General features: G+C 43.1%; 3 protein-coding genes across 3 annotated transcripts; 1 reads left to right on the top strand and 2 right to left on the bottom strand.

Moving 5' to 3' along the window:
* Positions 1-461: 461 nt before the first annotated feature.
* Positions 462-4,139, bottom strand: LOC137534399 (zinc finger protein 300-like). Its single transcript, XM_068255895.1, has one exon. The coding sequence runs from the start codon at positions 3,859-3,861 to the stop codon at positions 2,908-2,910; it is 954 nt and encodes a 317-aa protein (XP_068111996.1). The 5' UTR covers positions 3,862-4,139; the 3' UTR covers positions 462-2,907.
* On the bottom strand, positions 4,139-8,957 carry LOC137534400 (uncharacterized). The gene is made up of 4 exons (XM_068255896.1): positions 8,248-8,957; positions 8,038-8,135; positions 7,467-7,935; positions 4,139-4,428 (listed from the first exon to the last, which is right to left on the bottom strand). Exons 1-4 carry the CDS (start codon positions 8,279-8,281, stop codon positions 4,145-4,147), a joined length of 885 nt encoding a protein of 294 aa, XP_068111997.1. The 5' UTR covers positions 8,282-8,957; the 3' UTR covers positions 4,139-4,144.
* A 3,637-nt stretch (positions 8,958-12,594) lies between these two features.
* On the top strand, positions 12,595-27,314 carry LOC137534390 (gastrula zinc finger protein XlCGF57.1-like). The gene is made up of 7 exons (XM_068255879.1): positions 12,595-12,690; positions 13,908-14,024; positions 16,450-16,547; positions 16,646-16,757; positions 18,488-18,585; positions 20,954-21,065; positions 23,734-27,314. The coding sequence occupies exons 2-7, from the start codon at positions 13,991-13,993 to the stop codon at positions 24,972-24,974; spliced, it is 1,695 nt and encodes a 564-aa protein (XP_068111980.1). The 5' UTR covers positions 12,595-12,690; positions 13,908-13,990; the 3' UTR covers positions 24,975-27,314.
* Positions 27,315-27,529: the final 215 nt, after the last annotated feature.

Here is a 27,529-nt window from a genome sequence, read left to right as displayed (position 1 = left end):
TGTTTTTAATTTTCGGGTCGTCATCCCTACATATAATTTGTGACAGGGGCATTCCAGGTGATATATGACCCATTCTGTGTCACAGTTAATAAAAATTTTTGATTCTCCACTGCTTCCTTCCAGATGTGTCAGTAAACATCTTTGATGGTACTATCATGTCACATGCAACACACCTGCCACACCGATACATTCCCACTGTCTTCCCTTTTCCCAACCAAGTAGTTCTCTTCATGGGGACATACAGGGATTCCACTAGGACGTCACGCAGGTTTGGGGCATGTCTAGCTACCAGAAGGGGACAATCACCAACAATCTTATTGACCACAGGGTCAGTTTTTAATATCGGCCAATATTTGGTCAGGATCTCCCGGATATTATCCCAGTTTGAATTGAATGGGGTTATGAACCGGGTGGAGTCATCCCAACCCCCCCCCCCCCCCCTATTCCTCTTGCCAGTCTCCAACAACTTTTCCCTCCTGCGCCCTTTAGCTCTCTCAAAGCCAGAGCACAACACTCCATGCTGGTACCCCCTCTCCCGGAATCGGTCGTACATCTCAAGGGACTCACTATCAAAATCCGTTTCAAGCGAACAGTTCCTGCGCAACCGCAGGAACTGGCCATACAGAATGCCCTTCTTAAGATGCCTCGGATGATGGCTGGTGGCGTGGAGGAGAGTATTTCCAGCAGTAGGTTTCCGAAAGGTGGTAGTGCGTAGAGCATCCCCATCCCTCCTAATCAGCAAGTCCAGGAAAGACATCCTGGCGCTCCCACTGGCCTAGATGGAGACAGGCATAGGCAGGTGCGCAGGCCGCACCCAACGATATGCCCCGCACCTGCCTATAGTGGGATCTGCCAAACATGAAGCAATTGTGCTCTAACACATACCATAGCGCCTCAACAATGAAGAAGTTGTGGGGCTGGACATCAGGGTTTACATCATCCAGGAAGAACCGGACGGCCCCGATGCCAACCTCGTAGTCCATCTCCCTCACGAGGAGACGGACTAGTGACTAGTCCAAAATCTGCCTGATCTCTTCTTTTTACTTTACGTGACAACAACATAGAAAGAAGTAATTTATAGTGCATTTTACTTTGGGAGAGATATACCATTTATATGTACAGTATGTATTTCAAATGTTACAGTTTTTCATGATATTGATCCTTTAAAGTCATTGGGGGTCATTTAAAAAAAAAAAGCTAGATACCTGAGGTCTAGTATTTGGTGAAATACTGCTCGCTCTGCCACCGAAGGGGAAGCTTTGGAAATCTTTGGGAGCCTGAGTGCTCCTGAAAACGGCCCGCCCCACACTGCGCACACACGAGTGCCCTCTCTCACGCACTCGCGTGTGCGCAGTGTGGAGCCGCCTGTCTTCGGGAGGACTCGGCTCCCAGAGACTTCCGAAGACCTATTGGCAGGGGTTTCAAATGGGGAAGCTAGAGCTGCAATGAGGGGACTGGGAGAGGAGAGGTAATGCTCTATAGGACCCAGAGCCTTCTCTCTCCTTAGGTAAGTATCTGGCTTTTTTTTTAAATGACTCCCAATGACTTTAAACAGTGAATCTGTGGAGCTGCGATGTGTCCCTCCATTAACCATCAGAAAGGGTCTTACTCTTTCTACTAGACCATGTAGGAACAGCCAATCTTCATAACCCCATGCATGGCGATGATTAGCCAGTCAACATGTTTTGTCCATGAGGGTCTACACCAATCAGTGGTGCTCTTAGCCTTCAACTGATTTTGTCATACAAAAATTGCAAGGACTGGCTGATCAGTGCAGCCATGGAAGAGGAAATGAGAGTGAACTATTCTACAGGGTCATAATCCAATGTCTCCACCACAATCTACAGTCAGTTAACCTACTTGTATGTTTCTGGAATGCAAGAGGAAACCAGAACATCAAAAGAAAGCATCCAACAAATAGAGCCCTGACTGGGACTCAACCTTGCACTGTAGTGCTGCAAGGTCAGAGTGCTTCCCTTACAGTAACCTTAAAGAAGAACATTACCTTTGTCATGGCTCTGACATCACACTGCAGTTGCAATGTTTGTCTAGTTACTTTTAGCCTGGCTAATTTTGGTGAGCGCCCGTCTGTCCTCCCTCCACAATGGAGGAGGATCCAGGGCTTGGCAGCTAGGGGGCGTCAGCCAGGAATTGACTGGAACTACATGAAGGAGACCTCCTGGGCTTTGAAATTTGTTGCCTGCTTCGGCACATCCACTGCCTTTGTGTGCAGCATCTTTACCCTCCTCCTGACACACTTGACAGCACAGTGGTTGTTGAGGGGAGAAAATTCAGATGTGATTGGCGTCACATCAAACTAGTCCTGCCCCTGATGGACCAGCGAGAGGAGCAGGGGATTTAAACCGATGGGAACAAGGTAATAATGAGGGTTCTGTCACACCAGAGAGCGGTTTTCAGGTCATTTTCATTTTTTTAAAAAGAGACTTCAATTGATTTAAAATTGCGTCAAAAATAGCCGACGTGATTTTAATGCAAGTCAATGGAAGCAGCTTTTTTTTTTACAAAGTTTAATCGACCCAAAAAATGGTCTCTGGTGTCTACAGCCTCAAACAGCAAGTTTCCCCCTGAAGTTGCAGCTCTATGCAGCCCGTAGAATATCGATAGTTTGGCTGCCCCCTCTCCTGTGTATACCGCCCAGCTACTTTTTCCTGCCACCCGGATGAAAAAAAAATTCTGGGGAGAACACTGCACTGTGTTTCACCACATTATCAGTCATACAGACCCTCCTGATGATCTATTTGAGAAAAGGTAAAGATTTCTCATGGGGAAGGGGGTATCGGCTACTGATTAGGATGAAGTTCAATCCTTGGTTAAAGTTCCTTCTTAGGAACCTAGCAGAACCCCTCCCACTAGATGAACCTGTATATCTAGACACGTCTGCCTTGGTCAGCAGCACACAGATCCCTTCCTATCTATGTGAGTTCTCTGATGTGTGTCTAGATGTGGTTTATCTCTAAAACATTTCCCACACTCAGAACATGAATAAAGGTTCTTTCCCCTGTGGGATCTCAAATGTATAAGTAGGTATGATTTATATGCAAAACATTTCCCACACTCTGTACATGAATACGGCTTTTCTCCCGTGTGGTATTTTTGATGTCTGAGAAGACATCGCTTATCCACAAAACATTCCCCACATTCAGGACACAGAAATGGCTTCTCCCCTGTGTGACATCTGAGGTGCACAGTAACTTGCCTTTTCTGTGCAAAACATTTCCCACACTCTGGACATGGATATGGCTTCACACCTGTGTGAAACTTCTGATGAGAGTCAAGGTACGATTTACGTCCAAAGCATTTCCCACATTCAGGACATGAAAATGGCTTCTCATCTGTGTGAGATCGGAGATGGTCAGTAAGCAGTACTTTTGTTACAAAACATTTCTCACACTCAGGGCATGGATATGGCTTCTCACCGGTATGATATCTCAGATGTCTGACAAGATGTACTTTATACACAAAGCATTTCCCACACTCAGGACATAGATGTGGCTTCTCACCCGTGTGAGATCTGACATGGTCGGTGAGGTGTGTTTTCCGTAGGAAACATTTCCCACACTCAGGACATGAAAACGGCTCCTCACCTGTGTGAGATCTCTGATGTATGACAAGTTGTGATTTATATACAAAACATTTCTCACACACAGAGCATGAAAAAGGCTTCTCCCCTGTATGAGACCTCAGATGTGTGGCAAGTTGTGATTTATGTACAAAACGATTCCCACACTCAGAACATGAATAGGTCTCTTTGCCTGTGTGAGATCTCAAGTGTATGGCAAGTTGTGATTTACGTAAAAAGCATTTCCCACAGACAGAACATATGTTCGGCTCCTCAACCATATGACAGCTCTGATGTTTCACAAGCTGTGATTTACTTACAAAGCTTCTCACACATTCAGGACAAGAGTACGGTTTCTCACCTGTGTGAGTTCGCTGATGTGTACCAAGGTATGATTTAGCTGCAAAGCATTTCCCACACTCGGGACACGAGTAGGGTTTTTCACCTGTGTGAATTCTCTGATGATTCTCAAGGTGGGATTTGCGTGCAAAACATCTGTCACACTCAGGACATGAATACGGCCTCTCTCCGCTGTGAGTTCTATAGTGTCTCTCCAGGTGGGATTTACGGCCAAAACATTTCCCACACTCTGAACATGAATACGGCTTCTCTCCTGTGTGAGTTCTCTGATGTTTTTTTTAAGTCCGATCTATGTCCAAAACTTTTCTCACAATCAGGACAGGGAAATTTCTTCTTTTGCTGAGGTCTACCCTGATGAATCCCAGTATGGATATTTGGGGAATCAGTGGTCTCTTCTGAAGAGTCATCTGTGACATCATCACCCCGTGTAAAGTCTGGAGATAAAATTAGAGAAATTTCTGATGGGTTCCCGATGACCACCTTGTGCACTGCAAAACAGAGAAACATTGTCACCTACTGTCAGGGGGTAGAGGACTAGAATGAAAAGCTATGTTGCTTAGGACCTCCTAATCAAAAATAGCTGTTTGTTTGCTTGTCTTGCCTTATATCATGGATGATGGGTGCTGGGTGGAGACAGCAAGACTCAAAGACCTCAGATCACTGTGATTCAAATGCCAGGTAGCAAATTTACTGACAGAAACACTTAGGATTGGTTTCCACTAGTGCCGGCGTCCGTTTCCAAGACATGTGTGCTGATGCGAGTACGCTTCCTAATCCCTCTAGCTATGCCAAGCACAGCTATGGGGATTCAGGGACTATGGCTTCAATTCATCAAAGGGTGTTCGATAACAAAACCCCAGTCCTTAAAATACCGCATTCGGTATTTTACACTTCACTGTGCTAATTCATCAATATTTTCCCATGTGTGGTAGAGGTTCGTTAAGTTACCGAACTACTAGGCTTCAATTCATCAAAGGCTGTCCGATAACAGCAGAGTGGTGCAGAGCAGCTTGGAATGTCCATGTGTTGTTACAAGCTGATAACAATAGAAGGCATCCAGACATCCCTTTAGATGTAAAGGTGTTATAGTTACTGTTATTTATACTGCCTCTGCTGCTCTGAATCTGTCGATCAGTCTTTCTTAACATTTTATTTATTTGCCTCAACGTAGATGAACTTCCTGGAGACATTACAAATGCCATGCTTGGTGATTTCACCACCAGCATCTTTGCATTATCAAACAGGGCCTGAAAGGGTTACACCACCGAAGGGAATCTGGGGATATATTTTGACCCGTTCTCTCTGCTCACTGCTTGGGGGGTCTGAAAGCTTGTGTGGAGAAGCCTGTGTGACCTATCAGCGGCACTTGCAGGAGAACAGGGGCTGTTTCTATGGGCTGCCTGCTCCTGCTAATCATGAAAACATTCACACAGAAGGCTTTCGAAGCCTGTAACGACAGGGGAGAGCTTGAGATAAACACCGAATGTGTTAGCGAGTGTGGGAACCTTGATGAATTAACATTTGTTGAGCACATGTCGGTAATTTATCTCATTGCTGTGTCATTTCAGCTTCTCATTCGGTAACAGCTTTGATGAATTAACATTTTCTTAAGTGCTCCGTTAACTCAGCTGTTTTCAGCATTACCGAATGCGGTAATGCTTGATGAATTGAAGCCATTGTCCGAAAAAATGCTGCAGGCACTACATTTTATTCCATGCATGTAAATTTGGAAGCAGCCTATAGATTACAATGGACAATTGATTTCCCAGCCGAATTTCCAAGCCAGGAAACACTGCGAATCGCCTCAAATGGAAATGAGCCCTTACAAAAGTCTCATGTCTAATTTACTGGTCCTGGCAAAAGAGGAGCCATTAGCAGACATGACACAACTACTGTGTTCCCCAAAGTAAGACATGGTCTACTTGAGGCTTATTTTAAGGGGATGTCTTATTTTCCATGAACAACATTTATTCTTGAACAAAATAAAATCAACATTTACTCAAATGTAGTCATGTAATGACAATAAACTGCTAGAATTTGGGCCTCATGTGATCTTTTGGCCGGAGTCGATTCTTTTGGTGGTGTCTGCTTTCCTTGGTAAACGTCTAGGTGTCCTGCTCCATCTAGTGCCGATTGATTTTACTTTTTTACATGCTGCCTGGACACTCTTTTACTTAACTTTTTTTTAACTCTTTAGCAGCCAATTTATTTAAAGGCTTGCAAGTGCTCCAGACCAATTTATTTTAGCACCTTTTTTAATGTGTTATTTATTACATTCCTTGCTACTAATTAGTACTGCTGTCATGTGTATTTATGGCCACTTGTCACTAGGGGGAAGTATGAGACAATTACAGAGGACTTCTGCTTTCAGTTTCTATATTCTCTGCCAGCAGACAGACATTAAAGCATTCCAAGAATTTACAGCACAACGAGTTCTGCCTACTGAGTTCAAAAGCAGTGCACTGATCTCAAACGAGATAATTCCTTTGAAGCGGCTAATAAGTTGAATAGCTGTAACTAGGGCTTATATTTATAGATGCTCAAAGCAGGACAACACAAAGCAGGATAGTTGACTCAAGCCAATGCTAGGCTACATTACTCAATCCTGAGACTTCTCATGCTGCTCAGGCCCCTCCCGTTTCCTGTTCCCCATCTCCCCACAGCCTATCCTATGTTCTCTGAGTGGTGATAAGTAATTCTGAACTGCGTATGTGCAAGCTCTGGACCGCACATGCGCAGTGAAAGAAATCGCTTCCACTAGGCTAATCGACAGAGGGAGCCAGTCGAATATGAAGAGGACGGTCGGTCTTTAAAAGGACAATTATCCCAAAAATCCTAAAAATTTCAAATACAGATATGTACACTTGTACATTTCTGCCACAGCAAAATGCACTATAAATTTATTTTTTTCCTATGTCGCTGTCACTTACAGCAGGTAGTGGAAATGTGACAGTTCTGTCAGGTTTTAGATTAGTACATCATAGAGAATTCTCAAGGTGTTCTTTTTTCAAAAGCACTTACTGAATGTTAGTTGCTCAGTCCAACTGCCAAACTAGTTTGGAAGAAAGTAGGGAAGCTGGATGACAAAGTGGCCCAAAAGTAATCACTGGGACCAAGTCTCGAGTCAACCTCAAAGTTTAGTGGTCACCTCCCTCTCCTATAAAGTTCTCTGGTGTCTAATAGCCCCCCCCCCCCCTCACCTTATACAGTTCCACAGTTCCCTGGCACCTAGTTCCCCCCTCCCTCCCCTGTACACTTCCCTGGTAGAGGTAGGGAGGGTGGAGATAGTGAGGGTGTTGAGTAGAGACAGTGGATGGATGTGGAGGGGAGGGGGGGGGGGCAAAGAGAGATATTTGTACAGTAATAGACAGTGAGAGAGATATTTGTACAGTAATAGACAGTGACAGTTATCAGCTTATTACAGGCTCATAGGACCTGGGTACCTACTGCAGCTAGTAGTCTGTAAGCAATGAACACGCTATAGTAATAATGATATGAAATGTTTCAAAATGTAATGTTTACTGACCTGTTCTTATTTCTGTGCGAGCGTCTTCCTGTTTAATTGTAACCACTGTATCTTCCTCTTCTGTAGATTGTTGATCATCCCTCACATAAGTCTCTTCTTCTTCATCTTTAATTATCCTCCTCATTCCACCCTCCTCTGCAGACAGCTGCTCATCCCTCACAAAGGTCTCACCTGTAAACGGCTCATATTTCCTTTCATACATCTCTACTTCTTCCTCTTTGCTTGTCCTCTTCTTTTGAATCTCCTCCATAGACTGCTGATAACCCATCACATATGTCCCGTCTTCTTCCTCTTTAATGGTCATCTTTATTTCACCCTCCACTGAAGACCGGTGATTACACTTTACAAATGCCTCTGTGTCAACTTTGACTGTCCTAATCATTGCATCCTCCTCCACAGACTGCCGCTGACCCCTCGTATGCATCACTTCTTCCTTACTCTCCATTTTTCCTTTAGTCAGGTCTTTCTCCTAAGCCAACAAAATGATACCAAATAAGCATTGTGAGCAGTAATAAACCGATGTACCATCTCACACAATGTGAAGTCTCAGGTGACCTTCTGTTCCACCTACCTGATAATGGAGGGCCATGGTGTGATCTACTTGCGCACACTTCAGAGAATAAGGAGGACCTGTACCTCTCTCTGGTGAGTTTCTGTTAAAGCGTCCATCTACAGGAAACATAAACATAGACAGTTTTCATGTGATTATTAGATAATAAGGGATCTAGGTGGGCCTGTAATACTGCTTTCTACTCTACAAGAAATGAAATTCTCCACTTACCTGGCGATGGGAGCAGCATCTGATTCTCCATCATTCATTAGGTCCTTGATGAGATCCTTGTGTCCTACTAAATATTGCCCTTCCTCCATGGAGGAATAGACACTGACATCCTGCTGCACACAATTATAGTCAACATCCAGACACATTCCTTACCAGATAAAGTCTAATAATTATGATTTAGGTGACCCAGCAGTCCAGGAAACAGTTCTCCAATCACAGCACCCTCTAGAAATCGAAGCGGTGTAAATGAATTTTGTGGTTGTAGTTATTTACAACCTGTCTGAAACCTAAACGTTCTAGAGTGCTGTCCACCCAATGACGTTAGTAGAGTTTCCCTATGAGCTTACCCGCTGGGTGACCAAATTTCCTGCCTTGCTAAATGAGTTCACCCCCTAGGTGTGGAGGAAAAGGAATTCCGGATTTATTTACATAATAGGTGGACAATTAATACGGTAGATTCAGGAGCCTGTTTGTCCAATCCAGACGCCGGTTCCACTGACAGAATTTTTTTTTAAAGTCAATTTAGCTGCTATGTGCAATTTTGAAGAAGCTACTAGTCTCCTGGAACCTGTGCAGCCTTTATTTATACCATCTGGGCTCTGAGCTTGCAGAGATATCAGAGGGTGTTTTATCTGTGCCTGGAGAAGGCTTTGTAAGGAGCTCGGCTGATGTGGAATGCCACAAATTAATATCCTTCTAGCTGGTCTGTTCTCCACTTTCTGCATCTCACCCTAAATTTCCGGTGTAGATTATATCTCTTCCTGTCTGTGCGTTTCACCTTTTTCTGCTTGTGCGTTCCAACTAGGAGCGATGATGTCTCCATCTTGTGGTAAGTAAGGTAACTGCAGTCTCTATGATTTTATATTGTACTGTATAATTAAATGAGATGAGGCGATTTGCCTCTGGGAATGGGATCCACCCAATAACACCTGAAGTGACAGGAGGAAGCAGACAGACACATGGAAGGAATAATGTCAGTGATTATTATTATTAATTATTTATATGGCGCTGACATCTTCAGCAGTGCTTTTACAGAGTATACAGTCGTGTCACTGACTGTCCCTTAAAGAGGCACACATTCTAATCCGTACCATAGTCTTAGGCAGAGGAGAGAGGGGGGGGGGGGGGGGGGGGGGTTAGTGTTAGGCATAGGAGAGGGGGTTTTAGTGATAGGCACACTTTCTCCTGAGATATCTCCTATGATAGCGGTTAGTAGTTCCCAACCTTTTTGACCTTGTGACACGTCATGCCGAATGCTCAGATCTCCGTGACACACTTAAAATGAAGGCTAAAACCTTTCAGAAGTATTAATAAAAACAATTAATGGGACAGTTACACCCCCCCTCCCATTTAGAATGATAGCACAGCACCGACAATTTGCACCACGCGTTATAGCCGTAGTGCGTCCCCCCCAAAAAAAAAAAATGCCCTCAGACTCAGTATAGGTAGGTAACCAGGTATAGCTGCCCCCAGTATAACATCTAATGTGTAGGTGCCAAGCATAGGTGCCCCATTATAGGAAGTCAGTTGAAGGTCTCCATCCTCCCCATAGGTAGCCAGGTGTAGGTGCCTCCAGTATAGGTAGTCAGGTGTTGGTGTTGTAACTGCTGGTCACTGTGAGATGTGGCTGACAGGGATAGGTGATATTAATTGTGGGGGGCTAAGGGGACCCCGTCCTGTGTCAAGGTAAAGAGTGGGTTGATACTTTACCTTCTTACAGCTAGCATGACAATTCCTCATGCCTTTCTTCACTGTAGCTACCGCACAGTCTATTTCCTTGCGGCTTCTGTCTCTGCATGTCACATGACACACAGAGGGCTTGATTCACAAAGCGGTGCTAACAGTTAGCACGCTGGTGAAAAGCCCTTTATCACGCCTAAACTCAGTTTAGCAAAAAAGTTCTGGGGTAGTGAGCCCCTAAAGGTGCGATCTGGCCACCCAACAATCACAAATTCATTAATTCATTAATACATATATATGTGGGTATTGATATGTAACTTTGATTGCATAATTAATGAATTAATGAATTTGTGAATTTAATAGGGTATTCTGGGGGTCTTGCAATTGTATTCCTTAAATTTAAATAGCCCCTTGGAGATACGCAATACTTGGAGAACTTTTGGTGTAGAGACTATATACACAATGGTGCTTCTACATGTTTGATTACTGGCTTTCTATCCTAGATCTTTTTTCTCTATTCACTGGGTGTCTGATTTCTATTTTTCAGAATCCTGGTATTTGCGTGATTCTTGGGAGCGCTTCTTCCCCTTTAGTAAGGGTGAAAAGGTAACTCTATGTCTATTAGGATCATTACGATCCTTTTAAGTCCTCCCCTAGGAAATGCTGATTGGCTGTATTCTAATGACCAGATGATAATGTATGCTATATAAGGAGTTGTGTTTTAAATGTGAACATATGACTTGAAAAAGCGGAGGGTGTCCTTCTGCGAAACGCGTTGTCTTTTTATGCCCTTTTATTAAAAATGTTTACTTTCCTTAAGCCCTCCACGTGTCTGTGCTATTGCACTATCTTAACCTGTACTTCTGCATATTGCCTGTCCCCGTGTGGAGAATCAGACGCCGCTCACCACGCTTTCTAGCGTGTGTTAGAGCTAGCGTCTTGATCCCCATAGAAACAGCCGCAAGGAGCACTGGGACGAGTGACGTCACATCTGCCCCGCCGATACGGAAAGGCCGGTCCCTGGCTAGGCAAGAGTGGGGCACAAGCTCACCGCGGCTGAGTACGCTGTGCCAGCCATACAAATACTAGGTGAGACCTGTCCTATTGCAACTTTCTTTCATGTTATTGAAAATCTCAGAGCGCTCCCTTTTTCTTTCTTTTGCATAAACTCAGTTGAGGCATGATAAGTTTAGGTGTGATAAGTTTAGGTGTGATAAGTTTAGGCATGATAAGTTTAGGCATGATGAGTTTAAGCACCAACTGGGTTAGCACCGCAGTGCACAGCTGATCAAAAGTTTTGCGCTAGCAAAGTCTGGTGCACTTCGCATAGAGTTTAATGGCGCTGCTTTGCGTGCGGGACTTGGAGCGCAATCTAAACTTGCCTAAACTTATCATGCCTAAACTTATCACGCCTAAACTGGCTTTTCACCAGTGTGGTGCAATGGTTATCACGCCTAAAGTCTCTAACTGGGTTAGCACCGCTTTGTAAATCGAGCCCAGAGAGAGACAGGAACCAGGACCCCCCCCCACTCCCCGATTTGGAATGATTGCACAGCACCTGACAAATTACTCACATGGGATGCTGCAGCTCAACACAATAGCACACTGGCTGGCTGTGAGTCTGTGACAAACTATTTGCTCACCCTCAGCCACTCCATTCCTCCTCAGTCAGGACAGTAGTGCTACCTCCTCCCTTCTGCTGTGCAAGTTAAATGAAACACTGCTGCTCTCCTGCCTCCCCCCTCCTCACTCACTGTCAGACTCCTCACACAGCACAACAAGCTGCTTTTACCCAATGATGACCTTTTTACCTCACACGCTCTCCTCCCGCTTCTCCTCCTACTCTGACTGCATGCTGTTAGTGTACACGGTACAAACATGCTGCCTCTGTAATCTCTGCGCCCGATGCAAATGTTTCAGCTTGCTTCATGCGAGAACCAGCCCTGCCTAAGGGCTCTTTCACACTATGCAACACAGGCGCGATTGTGGTTTCGTGCATGCGTTCCTGATGCATGGCATGCATGTCCCAGTACGTTATAGTGCTGATGTTAGCAGCAGCATCACAATAGAACCCAATGGGAAATTGCATGCATTGTCAATAAAATGCCTGGCCGCATTACATCTCAACGCATGGGAACACATGGCTGTACTGACTGTCTGTGAATTATTCCAATTGCACACTGTCTATGTACAGTGTGTGTGTCAAAACTGACAGCACCGCACATTAGTGTGAACGAACCCCACACAGAGTCACAGAAACACATTTTCATAGAGCAATACATATATTTACGCTGATCTGTACATCAATCCTGGAAGAGGGACACATGAGAAAGAAAGAGGAAAGGTTGGTTTGGTTCTGAAAGAGGGACAACGGGACTGTCTCTTTAAAACAAAAACAAAAAAGGACTGTTAGGTAATATGCATTTTTACTGTGAGTGGGTTATCTGCTCATGTGCTCAATAAACAATTTCGACAACGAGACTCTAATTATCACCAAAATCCATTGAGTTCATAATACAAGGAGTCTTCAGTTCCTTTGTTCTCCACTAGGGGGACAGTCAATGAAGAGCAAGTGGAACGCACTGGTAGGAAATCTCTGATACTAATGAAACGCACAAACTGGAAGTGATGTAATTTACAGGCAGGAAGTTCTGGCTTATAGATGAATGGAGATAAATTAAGAAAACATTTCTGGGACTGTCAGTAGAGAATGGAAATACCCCCCAAAAAATCTGCATTCTGCATTAGACAACCCATTTTGAAGTAAGTGGAGGGAATGAGTATGGGAAGGTGATGAGTGAGTGGGGATCCAGTATGACACATAGAGGGTGATGTGCTGATGATTGTCAGTAATTTTGTAATACATGTAACAGGAATCTCAGTGTCTGAACAGGAATGGTCCACCGGCTAGTTTATTCATCAGACATCACTGTGCTCCAATGTGACACTGACAATGGCTGCAAACAACGAATGGCCAAAAGCAGTACATAGGGCGTTAGTCTACTTTAGGGGAGCAAGGCAGAAACCTCAAAGATAAATTCTGCTGATGTGATTGTCAGCTGGAGGTCAGCTAGGTAGCGTACTAGTAAGGCTGTTAACATTGACGTAGGTTTTGAGCCTTTGACATAGGTTCAAATCCGGTTTTAAGACAAAACAGTAAGGAGTGTTTGGCTAAGGCTCTCTAATGATCCTGGTCTTCTCCCACACTATTCAGCCAATCACAAAGCTTTGTGCTGTAGAGTACTGGGGCAGGGGGGGGGGGGGGATGTGATGAAACAAAAAATAATAATAAGGGGGAGGGAAGTGTCTTTACCGCTCCAGATGGAAGAAACCAAAAACAGAGTTAATGTAAAAAGCTTAAATTATTTATTCAGCATGATTAAAGGACAATGCATTTCACGGGTTTCAGCCCGCTTCCTCAGGTCAATATAAGTGCCTTTAAAATATGGTCACAAGCATGGACGCCATGTGCTGTAGAAGATTAGTCTACTTTTGGGGGCCCAGCAGGAAACCTCATAGGGAGCAGTTCTCCAATCACAGCATCCTCTACAGCAGGAGGCATTGTGATTGGCTAAATAGTGTGGGCGGAGTTTACTACAACCTATATATGACGCCTAGCAGTTCGAGAGGGTGCTGTCCACTCTATCACATTAGCAAAATTCTCCTATGGGGTTACCTGCTGGGTTCCCGACACTAGACTAGCGCTGAGAAATCTGTGATTGAAGAACTATTCCCCACAAGATTTCTTGCTAGGTACCCTACAGTAGGCTAGCATGTGCCTTGTAGCTTTGGATTTGGTAAAGGACTTTTTTAAAACAGTGGTGCAGCCCTGTAATTAGTTTCATAATCTTATATGAAAATTGTTAAGCCAAAACCGAGCTTCTGGCGGGAGAGTTGAGTAGTGCTGGGAATGATGGGACAGTATCCAGTAACAATAAGTTATGTGTCTGGATGGTGACTCTTATTATTGTGTGTGTCAGGTTCCTATAAAGTGACAGGATGTCGCTGTCTCTACCTCTATGGGCAAGCACGTAAAGGAACATAAGGATCTCCGCAAGACGTCATGATGGAGAATCAGCCTCCTCTCACATTGTCGGGTAAGAGGAGAATGTCATTATCATCAGAAAGTAAAAAAAGCACATAAAAATCAATAATTTTTTTTTGTATCACCAATCAGATAAGTTTGTATTGCCTTCCATAATAAAGTACAGAAGGTCCCCTACTTACAAATGACCTGAGTTACAACGTTTCATACATACAAACACAGTTGTCTTCATGCATACAATGTACTGTACTGTAATTGTTATTACATATCTTGGCGATAGTACAGTTTAGGTGACACAACATGAAAGTCCACAGGGAACAGTTCTCCAGTCACAGCACCCTTTACAACTTGAAGCATTCTGATTGGCCAAATAGTTTGGGCTGAGACCTGGAACCCTCTCACAGGGCTTTTCTAAGCAGTCGTGATTTGAAAAGCTCTCGCTAATGTAATGCTATTAAGGGGTGTGATTTTTTTTTTTTTTAAATCACTCATAGCATTACATTAGCAAAAGATATTCAAACCTCAAGTGCTTAGAAAAGCACTGCTAGTGGGTTCCAGGTATGAAACCTAGAATTTTGAGAGGGTGCTGTCCATCCAATCATGTTAGCGGAATTTTCCTATGGACTTTTCCATTGGCTCATCTCAACCATACTAGCTCCCATATTTTTGTTGTCACATCACAGCATTGTATAAAGTGCTGTAAGTAGTTAAAAACACATTAAAAGCAAATTGAAAACAACCAAAAATCCAGAGCTGTCCCAAAAAATCATGTATCCACGTTTCACTATGTATAACACAGGACTCAAATTCCACAATCTCCTAGAATGGCACCTGTTTATAAATAGGAGGCCGTGTATGATGATGGGCAGTCCTGTGCTCATAGGGACCTACTTATCACAGTCTTGGAGAATATGTTTGGATGACCCAGTGGTCTTCTGGTGACAGAAATCGAGACAGGTGTTCTCGGTGTCAGCTCAGAGCCACGTAGAGCCTGCATCGGGTGCCACCATAGAACATAATGTTATTATGGCTATAGCGGCGCTGGGGGGGGGGGGGGGGGATATAATTGGGGTGGTGGCAATAGTTGGACCCCCAATTACGTCCATAGAAGGACATGCTAGGTAATCAAGAAAAGACAAATAACATTTATATTGCGTTTCTCTCCTGGCGGACTCAAAGCGCCAGAGCTGCAGCCACTAGGGCATGCTCTATAGGCAGTAGCAGTGTTAGGGAGACATGCCTAAGGTAATCAGTAGGGGAATATATCTGTTCTATTCCCCTACTTTGCAATGCACATGGAGAGCCATATGTTGGCTTCTCCCGCGCTCAGCTGAACACCACCGAACCCACATGTACACACACACATCTCTGTGCATCTGTTGTTAAACCTGCTTGTGACTGAAGTGACAGGAGCAATGTATGTCAGACTGATATCAGTGCGGGTGTAGAATGACATTCAATTTTCTTTGCATGAACGGGGGTAAAATCCTGAAGCCAGGGAGAAATGAGTATATATTTTTTATATTTTTTGCCGGACTTCCAGCAATGAACATTTGGCTTACTTTGCACCAATCACAACTCAGTGCCTGCCACCCACACTCATTCACCCACCCACCAGTGCTAAGATATTCGTTACTTACACTGAAGAGAACAGTAGGGAGGGTCCCCATAGATCCTCTATCATCTAATCAACACCTAGGGCCCTTTTCCACAGGCAGCTGAACTGTGCTCTCAGTGAGCAGTTACCAAGCAGCAACAAGCGGTTAGCAGGCAGCAGCAAGCAGTTTCCAGGCAGCAGCAAGCAGTTGTGAGAGTTTGACAATCTTTTCACTGCCATTGCTGAATCAAGCCTGGGTTCTATAGTCTCTGGCTTACTAGCCAATAACAACCCACGTTGTTATTGTAAGGAGACGAGTGACGCCTCATACACTTGTTCTTACCCCTGGCCAGTATACATGCGCTAATTTAATTTGGGGTACCCATAATTTTGGGCCTTGTATGTGAGAACTCTTTTTATGTTTTTATTTTATGATTTTATGGTTCATTTATCCTTAAGAAAGTGGTGTACACTTAGAACTACTGTTTTTTTTAATCATTTTTATGATATATCATCGATCTTACACTGATTCTATCTGGAGGATGACTTTACGCAGTTAAAGATTGGAACAGTTCTGTGACCACTGGGAGTCTCATGCTATGTATACAAACTTATCATGTGGGTTGTTATTGGCTGGTAAGTCTTTTTCCTTTTGGGTGCTGGGACTCTTTTATTGGATTGTTACCTCAGATGTGAAGCACAGTGGAACTGTATCATATACCTACATGTGGCCTGTGCTGATTCAATTACATTATTACTTGAACATTGGACACTGTCTTCTCTCAGCTGCGCTCTTATGATGATAAACATTGGCACTGTTCCTTTTTCTCTTGGAATAGAATATGGCCCAGTATTTAGTCAGTGTGTTTGTCTCCTACAGAGGGATCTAGTGACAGAAACCCACCAGAGAGATGGAGAGGTCTTCTTCATTCCCGATATAGTACACAGGAAGATCCCACCACCCCTCATCGTTATCAGGTTTGTGGAATTGGGAGTCTTACCAAATACCAAAGTGACTCCATCTGAAGGGAAGCTGTGAGGAGTTTAAAAAATTCTCTTTTGGGGTCCCATTTTAGGATGAAGATGTGATTACTATTAAGGAAGAAATTAAAGAGGAGTCAGAAGATGCATATATGATGGATGAGGAGCGGTATAAGGAGGAGGAAATTCCTACACACATCAGCATTGGTCAGTAGCCGACACTAGGGGCCTGATTCAGTAAACGGTGCTAACCCAGTTAGCATCCCTAAAGGCTTTGGGCATGCTAACTAGGGTGCTAAGTAGTTAGCACATGCAAAAGTTGGAATGCACAAACTAACGACATCGCTCAGATGACATTTCCCAGCAAAAAGAAATGACAAGTAGTTCCAAACAATTATGTTATTCGAAAACGACACACAATCAAAAAGTGACTGTCACGCTTGGAGGTGTATTCTCCACGGTCAGCACGCGATGCATAAGCTGACGTGAAGGGGGTACACACACCAGAACAAGGAATCAGGATATCCCCAGTTTAGTGGAGGAGAGGACTGACTCCAATAGGAGATTGTGGCGCACAGAGCCGATGCAGATCCGAACAGCCACAAACAATACTTTCGTGAAAACGTCTCAGCGCAAAGTAGCGCTGAGCGCATAAACCAGAACTGAGGAGATCAGGACAGGTAGACAGAATGAACGCTTGCTTAACTAGCCACTACTTAGTGACAGCAAGCGTCCACAACAAGACAGACTGGAATGAGGCAGCCAATGCGTTTGCAGCGATGGCGTGCCTCACAAAGACAGGACAGGATAGTCAGGAAATAGCAGGATCAAGATAGATGAACGTAACACAGATAAATATACAATAAGTATGTTTTCCTAGCGTATTACAATTACAGCTATCAATGAAACTATTTGTAACGTCTGACTAACATATGTATATATCGGCAATGAACCGATATATGACATAAGCAGGAACACTGACTAGAACTGGAGCAATACAGGGAACAGGACTCAGAAGGATTCGCTATCTCTTCGCAGAGATGAGCGCAATCCACAAACGGAAACAGGACAGGATTCAGAAGGATTCGCTATCTCTTCGCAGAGATGAACGCAATCCACAAACGGGACCAGGAACAGGATAACTAGCTCAGCACGGGTGATCACGATACGCGCATCCACCAAAACGTGCTGGAACTGACTAACTGAACACAGGATATAAACAGTTCGTGTACGTATATATCAGCGTCACTGATGTATCAACGTAACACGAACACAAGGAAAATAATAAACGTGCTGGTATGCATATATATGAGCAATGAACCAATATATGATGCAAAACCAGCAAAGTATCTTTAGAACAAGAAACACGGTCTGGGGCTGAGCAACAGCAAGACTAGCTTACACTGAAACTATGATAGCCCAAGGAAACCCTGCAGGAAGCAGATCTTTATACTGAGGTCATCCAATGGGAGCAGACATGCAGATTCCCACACAGGTGAATGATAATCAGTCACAAGCTGACAGCAGGGAAAGGCAGACAAAGCTATGCAGCTTGCATGGAAAGAGATCAGAACTGCCTCAGCAGCACTACTACTGCCAGCAATACCTGCTGCAGCAGCGATCATAACAGTGACATTTCACAGGACACACGCAATGCTCTACAACAATGTGGTGTGAACGACTTGTACACACCAGCCTATTGCACTTTATCTGTCCAATAGCTATCTGAAGTGATCCATCAGTTGGATTGGGCAGCATACCCGATATTGGTCACATGTTGTTGTCAGTTAGCTACATTTTTAACAAGGATTGTGATCCAAAGCAGCAAAATCTATTGTTTGTTGGACATTTCAAGCAACTTTTATCTAACTGTGTACAAAGTTTAAGTCACTACAAAAATCTACTCCGTCTTTTCAATCAATATGTGTTTCCTGCAGATGAGTACAGTAACAGAAACCCACCTGAGAGGTGTACAGGTTCTCTTCATTCCCAGGATGGTACACAGGAAGATCCCACCATCCCCCACCTTCATCAGGTAGGTGGAAATGAGTTCACTAGATGGCAATCTCTCAGGTTTTGTGCTTTTGTGCAGCTAGGTTTGCTAGCTAGCTACGATAGCCAGGTAGCCGCTGCTGTATACGTATAGTGGAGCCAACTTCTCTGGGCCATATATTGTATACCTCTAGAACATAGTGCTCTGAACTGGGAGATCTGTTTACAAAAACAATAACCTTCTTCAAGAATTTTAGCCTGTGTCCTCTCCTACTGAGTTAATTTCCTGGACCAACCCACAGCAGACCAATGGGCATAATAAAGTGCTTCTGCATTCTTTTGGACCTGTTCATACATTGGGTGCATTGCTATTCATACCATGAATGGGAAGCATCTGCTTAGGTGTGGTAGTGGACTCTGTAGCAGTAAAGTATTGCCATACAAATCCGATAGGGTGTGGCTGGGTCACTTGCAGTAGGAACCAAACCTATGAGATTAAGTAATAACAACAATGGTGGAGGAGCCTGTTATGTACAAATTAACTATAAACTCATATGTTAACAGGGGAGGCAAAATCTTACCTCTCCAGAAGAATTCAACCCAGTTTAACTGGAATTAAAGTGCCTTTGCTATCTGTTGTCACAAGCATAAGCACCTGTATGGATACAGAGGTGCTCACGCTCGTAACAGCTGATAACAAAGGCACTTGTTGATTTTTTTAACTGACCTGAGGAAGCGGACAACTACCTGCGAAACGCATTGTCTTGCTTTGCGCTTGAATAAAATCTATTTCCAGTTAATCTTTTTTGAATTCTTTTTTCCGCAAGCCTAAATGGTGTTTGCAAGGATTTGCATCCCACCCTTATATGTATACACTTTTTGTGCCATTCCACATTATAAAAGATAATGTACCATTGAACTTCTGGTCTCTCTTCTCATCCCTAGATGGCCCTGGGTTCTACTTAGCCACAGGAATCACCGATACCCATACAAGATAAAGGGGTGTTTTCCACTATCCACGCTTTGTAATATGATACTTATTGCTTACTGATTGCAAAAAGCTAGGCAGTATTACACTGCAGAAATCGCGCAGTAATGTTCCCACTACACAATTTAACTGAAATGCAAATGTCGGTCCTGCGTTTTCATGCAATTGCGATGCTGTTTAGAGCAATCACGGCGTGACACCTGTTGGATCACGCCGCAATTGCGAATGCTCATGGAATCACAATTCTTAGTGGAAAATGGCCCTAACATACTAACTGCTTGTGTAGTGGATCCATTCATAGGAATACTATGTTATAAGCTGAAGCATAGCATGTTTTCTGTCCTATCCAGCATTTTAAAAATTCTGCAGTTCATACCTACTTCTTAGTCGACTCACAGCTAAACTGTTTTTATTAACCACTTAATTTTCCGGATATAAATGTGGATTCCTATGATGGGCTCACCACACTGTCTACTAAGTGTACCGAGGCGACCTGTGACATGATGAGATAAATTTGTATGTACAGTGCAAAACATATACTGTAAATAACCAGGCTTGTATTTTGCTGCATGAAAGAGTTAATTTTTAGGCATGGAAGTGACAGCTTCTGTCTTGTTGGTACCTTGATGGGAATATAGTGAATCTCACTGATAAGCAAATTACAGCCATAAAGTTTTCCTGGCAGAATACAACTTGTAGAGGGCAGGGAGAGATAAAAAAAAAGGTAAATATTTCATGTATTTTAACTCTGGGACACTTAATAGACTCCCACATAGCAGAGGCAACAAAATATTCAATCTATTTTGTAAATGTTTAAATATAAAATAAAACCATGGGATATCTAAAAAAAGAAGTCATTTTTAGGAGTAGGAGGATAAATACAATAGTTTGTCTCATCAGTTTTTTTTCACCTCGGGTTCACTTTAAGCTGTGAGAATGTTAGTCCCTCAAGCTTAGTTCACTTTACAAATGACCAAACATGATTTTGCAAATTGCTTTTCCAAGCTACTTTGAAAGAATGTGTGGTTTTGCAGCATTCCTTCAAGCGTAATTGCTCAGAAAATGCTGCTTGCAGTGCGATTGCGATTTAATACAAATTGCAACACTGGAGTGGGGTCACCCTCAGAGGGTTCCGATGTACTAGTGCTTTGCCGATCGCCTGTTAATTGCCAGCAATCAGCAAGCACCCCAAAAGTGCAGCTTCTAGTGTGAACTAGATGTTAAGTTGGGTTCACCCTGCCTCTGTAGTATAGAGGTACACTGTACCACTCCAGAGTCTGCTGATACCCCCGAGCGGATACTCCGATATATCAGACTACTACAGGATACAGTGAAATCAAGTACACTCCATGTTTTATGGTCAAAAGGGAAACTTTTTGGAGCTGTTTAACTCATGCTCTTTATTTTTGTTGTCTAAATGTAGGGTGATGATGTAGTCATTGTTAAAGTAGAAGTCAAAGAGGAACCAGAAGACACCTATGTGACAGGTGATGAGCCGAGTAAGAGGGAGGAAATTCCTTCACAGATCAGCACAGGTCAGTAATAAACACCATTCATTTTAAGGTAAATAAAACAGAGGTGCCCAAATACACTAAGATCAGTTTAAAAAGGGAGGTAGCCATGCACTTACCAGGAGAAAACTCTAATTTATAAATAAAAACACCCTTTATTTGGGTACAGTGCCACTTTGCTTTGTGACGTGTTTCGGTCTCTGTAGACTCTGTGCCTCTGTCCTGCCGAGGGGTGACAAGACTACCAGGACCAGTTCTCAGACACTCCCATATATATTTATTGCCTGAAGAGGCAGGTATTTTTCCTGCAAAACGCGTCACAAAGCAGAGTGGAGTTGAAGTTGTTTTCTTATGAACATATCCATTTGTGTCCTTTCTGGGGAGGTAAGTCCACCGCTACCTCCCTTTTAAAACTGATTTTAGTGTATTTTATACTTGTTAGCACCTCTGTTTTATTAATCATAACAGTATTCATTGTCCACCCTTGGTGGAGAGGGTGCCACCCTGTTTGTTGAGGGTGAGGATGATGATGGGTCAGAATCAGCATTAGAGGTTGTGGTTTTCTGTGATTTTGCGTGGCTAAGGTCTCAGCCACACTGCTGAGTGCTTTGTGAACTGTCCGTGCTGCGTTTGCGGTTTTAAAAAAACCCACTTATGTTAACTTACATTAGAATTGTGGCAAAATCACATTAATTTTTCAAAATTGTGGCAAAAAATGTAATATTTTTCTGTAATTTTGTCTAGATTCTAATGCAAGTCAGGGGAGTGTTTTTTTGTAAATGCAGCGCCAGCTGACCGGTAGGGCTCAGCCCTTAGTGTGTGGGGATAGGTTAGCAGGAAATTAGATTTTATAGCTCAGTGCAGTTTAGCATCTTGTTAGGAAAGAGCCTAGGGTTAGGTGTCAGGAAGGTCTGTTGCTTCCATGGGGCAAACTGGGCAATTGCCCAGGGCCCCATGCTCCTTTGGGGCCCTACAAGTCAGGGTCACAAGTTTACTGTCAGTACATTATGAGAATGTAAGTGGTTCCACCTTCATTTTTTCCTTATTTTACTTAAAACTGTCCCTAGTGTCGGAATTATGTTAAGGTGGCCACACACCATTCAATTTTTTAAATATCTGATCAATTTAAGAATTGCAATCAATTTTTCTGACTGATTGTAAAATTTCAAAAATATGACCAATGTACCACACACACATATGTTCAATTTTTCCCCACTTATGATAAAAAATGATTGGAAACTCTGACAAAATTGCTAGGGTGTGTATATTAATAACTTGACAATCTAACACACATCATACAATCTTTAGAAAGATTGAAGAAAAATATCTGGCATTCCGGATCGATAAAAATCGAAGAAAACAGGAAATCCGATCGGATTTTTCAGTCGAATGAAAAAAAACTTTCAAATTTTTCAGGAGATACAATCGTTTTTATCGAATTGCTGTAAAATCGGATCATTTTATTGTATGGTGTGTGGCCACCTTAAGACAGTAGGAAGGGGAATACATTAGAGAATGAGATTACGGTTAGGAAGGAGATGTGTGATTGGTTAGAGGCAGCTATAAAACAAGGATAAGAGCACCTAAAATGCAGACCACAGGACTGTCATAAAGCCGACATAGCAGATATTGGTCAGTGCTATAAGCCAATATAGTAATGTCAATAACTGCTCTTTACACATACTCAGTCAGCTGTGACCTGGTGCACAAAGTATGCAGCACTGAAATTATATGTACCTCAATATAACTTCATATTTAAAACAAATGAGATGGAGAAATAATGCACAGTATGAAGGCGCTGCGCTGTTCCTCACTAAAGCGGTTCCATCAGTGTATGTACACAGTGAGTCAAAGTCACTTTCATTGTATTTGTACAGGTCACCCAAGTTCTCTTCCTTTATTGGCATTAGAATTGTATCCAGTTCCATGCAGGAAATCTGTCATCTATAAGGCCTGGTATACACCATGCAAATTTCACTACAAATCCTACTTCCGGTAGAGATAATGGAGTTGATGCAGAACCTAGAAATGCTCATTGCGCAGTTAGTGCAAGAGCATTACCATAGCAACATGCCTAAACAGTGTGCATGCGGTACCGCAGTAGTGTAGCGCTCGCTAGGCTACCCCCATACTGCACGTACACTGTTTACGTGCGTTGATATGGTAACACTCTTGCGCTATCGGCACAATGAGCATTACTAGGTTCATTACAGGCTGGTAACATTGCCCCACGGTGTGTAATGTTACCGACCTTTTCTGCATCAACCCCAAAGATCGGATCGGGGGGAAAAAATATACAGCCTACTGATTGCCGGTGATCGATCCCAAGCTCAAAATCAATATGTTTATCGATCAGAAGCTGATCGGACATGGTGGAAAATATTAATCAAAATACTGGCTATGTGTATGTCCTTGTGTGTATGTCCTTTCATTAATTTTCAATTGATATCCAAGTAGAAAAATGATTGTAAATCTGGTCATAATTTGAAAAAAATCTTGTACGTGTGCATGCTAGCTTTCTTCTATATCTGATCTGTCAGAATATCGATCTGATCACTTGCTCAATATAGGAACCAGTGAAAATTGCCTGGTGTGTACCAGACTTTAGGCTATGAGACCAATATTCATGACTCCACAAGATAAAACAGGAACAATAAATGTGCTTTTCACAGCAATATTATCTCCTCAATAGATGTCGGGGAAACCTCGAAGGAACATCTTATTTCAGCCCCAGATTATGATGCAGAAGATGATGTCACACAGTATTCTCCAGGAGGAAACCCCATCACTGGAAATACACATCACAGACTCTACCATGAAGAGAGATTGCCGGATCCCTCTGATATCTCCTGGGAATCATCTGACAGATCACATCCTCTTACCGCCGATATCCACACCAGATATCCCAGTGCTGATAGATCACCAGATCAGTGTAATCCTGAGGAATCTTCTTCCAGTACATCTGGTGCCATTACACAGGAAGGAGATAAAAGATTTCCATGCTCTGAATGTGGCAGATATTTTAGAGCCAAGTCACTTCTTATTAGACATCAGAGAAGTCACACAGGTGAGCGTCCTTTCGCCTGTTCAGAGTGTGGGAAAAGGTTCTCTGAGAAAGGAAATCTTCATACACATTTGAAGTACCACACAGGCGATCTCGCTTTTTCATGTTCAGAATGTGGGAAATGTTTTAGCGCAAAAGGAATCCTTTTAAAGCATCAGAAAATTCACACAGGGGAGCGGTCTTTTTCATGCTCAGAGTGTGGGAAGCGGTTCATTCAGAAAGGAGACTTTGTTATTCACCAGAGAATACACACAGGTGAACGGCCATTTTTATGTTCAGAATGTGGGAAAGCTTTCAGTTATAAAATATCACTTCTCATACACCAGAGAAGTCACACAGGAGAGCGGCCTTACTCTTGCTCAGAGTGTGGGAAATGCTTTGCTCAGAAAGGATACCTTCAAACCCACCAGAAACTCCACTTAGGTGCTTTTCCTTTTTCATGTGCAGAGTGTGGGAAATGTTTCAGTGTGAAAGAAAGACTTCTGAGACATGAGAAATATCACAGGACTGAGCGTCCTTTTCCATGTTCAGAGTGCAAAAAATGTTTTATTCTTAAACATCAGCTTGTTAGGCATCAGAGAAGTCACACTGCTGAGCGGGCTTTTTCATGTTCAGAGTGTGGGAAAAGTTTCTATTATAAAGGAGACCTTATCAGACACCAGAGAAGGCATACAGGTGAGGGACTTTTTACATGTTCAGATTGTGGGAAATGTTTCACACGCCAAGGGGATCTTGTAAGACATCAGAGAATTCACACAGGGGAGCGGCCATTTTCATGTTCAGAGTGCGGGAAAGCTTTTACACTAAAAGGAAATCTAATTAAGCATCTGAAAACACACCCTGTGATGCTGGTGAGTTGTGAGTGGTAACATTAATATTTGTTTAATTTACTGGAAATTTTGCATGATACAGAGGAGAAACTTGTGACCTCACCCAAAAGGCGTGGGGTCTTGTAGACGGAGTCACCTGCTGGTTTCTTTTACCTCTTGTTGGGAAATCCTCCAACCACAAATCCTGACTCTCTATCCTCCACAATTAAAAATGTATTTATTGAGAGGAATATGGAGGCTGACCTGGATTAAGTATGCAGATGAAATGTTTGGTCTGCACTCTGGATTTTCTGTCTGTGTGTTAGTCTCAGGTCAGAGTATCACAGAACAGGCTCAGGAGATTGCTGGCACACTATACATACAGTATATATGGCTACTAAGGGAAGCACTATAAACACCTATAGTCATTATGGGGGGAGGGGAACGCTGTTTAAAGGAGAACTGTAGTGAGAGGTATATGGAGGCTGCCGTATTTATTTCCATTTAAGCAATACCAGTTGCCTGGCAGCCCTGCTGGTCTATTTGGCTGAAGAAGTGTCTGAATCACACCAGAAACAAGCCTGCAGCTAATCTTGCCATATCTGTCAAAATTGTCAGAAACAACTGATCTGCTGCATGCTTGTTCAGAGTCTATGGCTGAAAGTATTAGAGGCAGAGGATTAGCAGGATAGCCAGGCAACTGGTATTGCTTACATGGAAACAAATATGGCAGCCTTCATATACCTCTCACTACAGTTCTCCTTTAAAGTGGAACTACACTCAAAACCTCCTCTCTGCTATAACATATTAGTCACAGCATGGTAACCTTTCTGGGCAAAAACATTTCTTCATTACAATTTATGGATCCTATTAATCCTAACAAAACTGTTTACAAGTTGGTTTTCACTTGGCAGGGAGCACTAATAGGGTTATGCCTTAGTGTTTTTCTGTATGGGGAGAGCTGCTTATGCAGAGCTCCTGCAGTCTATTCCCAGCTGCTGATAAAAACTAATTAGACACTTTGATCTGGCTAAACAATCACAGAACACAGAGCAGAGAATTTCTTCAGCAACTATATGTGGAATAGAGGGCCTGATGCACTAACTAGTGATAATATTGCCGCGCAGAGACAATGGCAATATTCCTGGCACTACCACAGCTTAAAGTGAATCACCATCTATAAAATAAAAATACATCAGCTATGCTGTAATAAAAAGTTTTATTTACCTGCCGAGTCTACCACAGTAAATAGCTTGCCGGTTTTCTCTCTGAGGGGGGGCGCCGGAAGTAGAGCGATGCGGGGTCTTCGGGACGGCTTTGTGGGATGAGACTCCGCAGGTAAATATAACTTTTTATTACAGCAGCGCTGAAGGATTTTTATTTTATGGATGGAGATTTACTTAAAGTACTTTGAATGTTGCTATGGTAATGTGTGTTAGTAACATGCATTACCATACCAACGTTTGTGTTATTTGAGTACCGCAGGCTGTGCTAATAGCGTAACTCACAGTACACTGCTGATGTAGTCTCTGCAAGGCAATATGAGGCCAGTTTTGAATTTATTTTTTATATGGGGATGGGGCGGGGATGTTATGGTCCTGCCACATCCCACCACAACTCAAAAAATTACAAGCATATGACTCTGCGGGCACCGCACCTGCTGGGCAAGAAGTACGGCAGTGGGATTCCCATTGGTCCATGCATACGATTTACGTTTACGCTGCGTGCGGCATGTGGTGCAGTAATGCGCTGTTGCCCTTGCCCTTGGATACTTCCGTAGTACCGCAAGGAACCACAATAACTGTGAAAGTCTCTATAGACTTTCAGTGCTTTTGCAGCCCCTTGCAACAAAATAGGGTAACACAACTCAGGAACTGCCTGCTAGTGTAAAAGGGCCTTACTGTTAGTTTGTGCATCAGGTCCAAAGACTTTTCATTGTGTGCTGTGAGTTCCATTCCAATGTAAAGCAGGGGACAATTCCTACTTGTGCTGTGCTCTATAATGTCATGGCCACAGCCACGTTATTTTTTGGAAATATCAGTTTTTGTGTTCCCTTGGATTGCATGACACGGTCCTCCCCCACCAATCTCACTTATATCCCAGGGGAGATTCCCAGTGAATCTGGCTTTACTGTATAGTAAGACTCAGTCAGCTTTTGCATGAAACCAGCTTCAGAGGGGAAATCGACTTCCTGCTTTCACCAAAATGTTGTAAAAAGTCACCCTTGTTTTTTTTTCTGTGTGTGTTTGTGGAATGACCATGCCATATCTTGTATGGGAAACTCACTAATAGATCATATGGTGCCCATACATGGATGCCTGTAGTGACCATGCTCTGTCCTCCTATGCTGTATGGGCAGCCCACCAATAGATCATATGTGCCCATACATTGATGCCTGTAGTGACCATGCTCTGTCCTCCTAATTTGTATGGGCAGCCCACCAATAGATCATATGTGCCCATACATTGATGCCTGTAGTGACCATGCTCTGCCCTCATATCCTGTATGGGCAGCCCACCAATAGATCATATGTGCCCATACATTGATGCCTGCAGTGACCATGCTCTGTCCTCATATCCTGTATGGGCAGCCCACCAATAGATCATATGTGCCCA

Source organism: Hyperolius riggenbachi, chromosome 10, assembly GCF_040937935.1.
Source record: "Hyperolius riggenbachi isolate aHypRig1 chromosome 10, aHypRig1.pri, whole genome shotgun sequence".
NCBI lineage: Eukaryota > Metazoa > Chordata > Amphibia > Anura > Hyperoliidae > Hyperolius > Hyperolius riggenbachi.
This window is presented reverse-complemented; position numbering and strand designations above follow the sequence as displayed.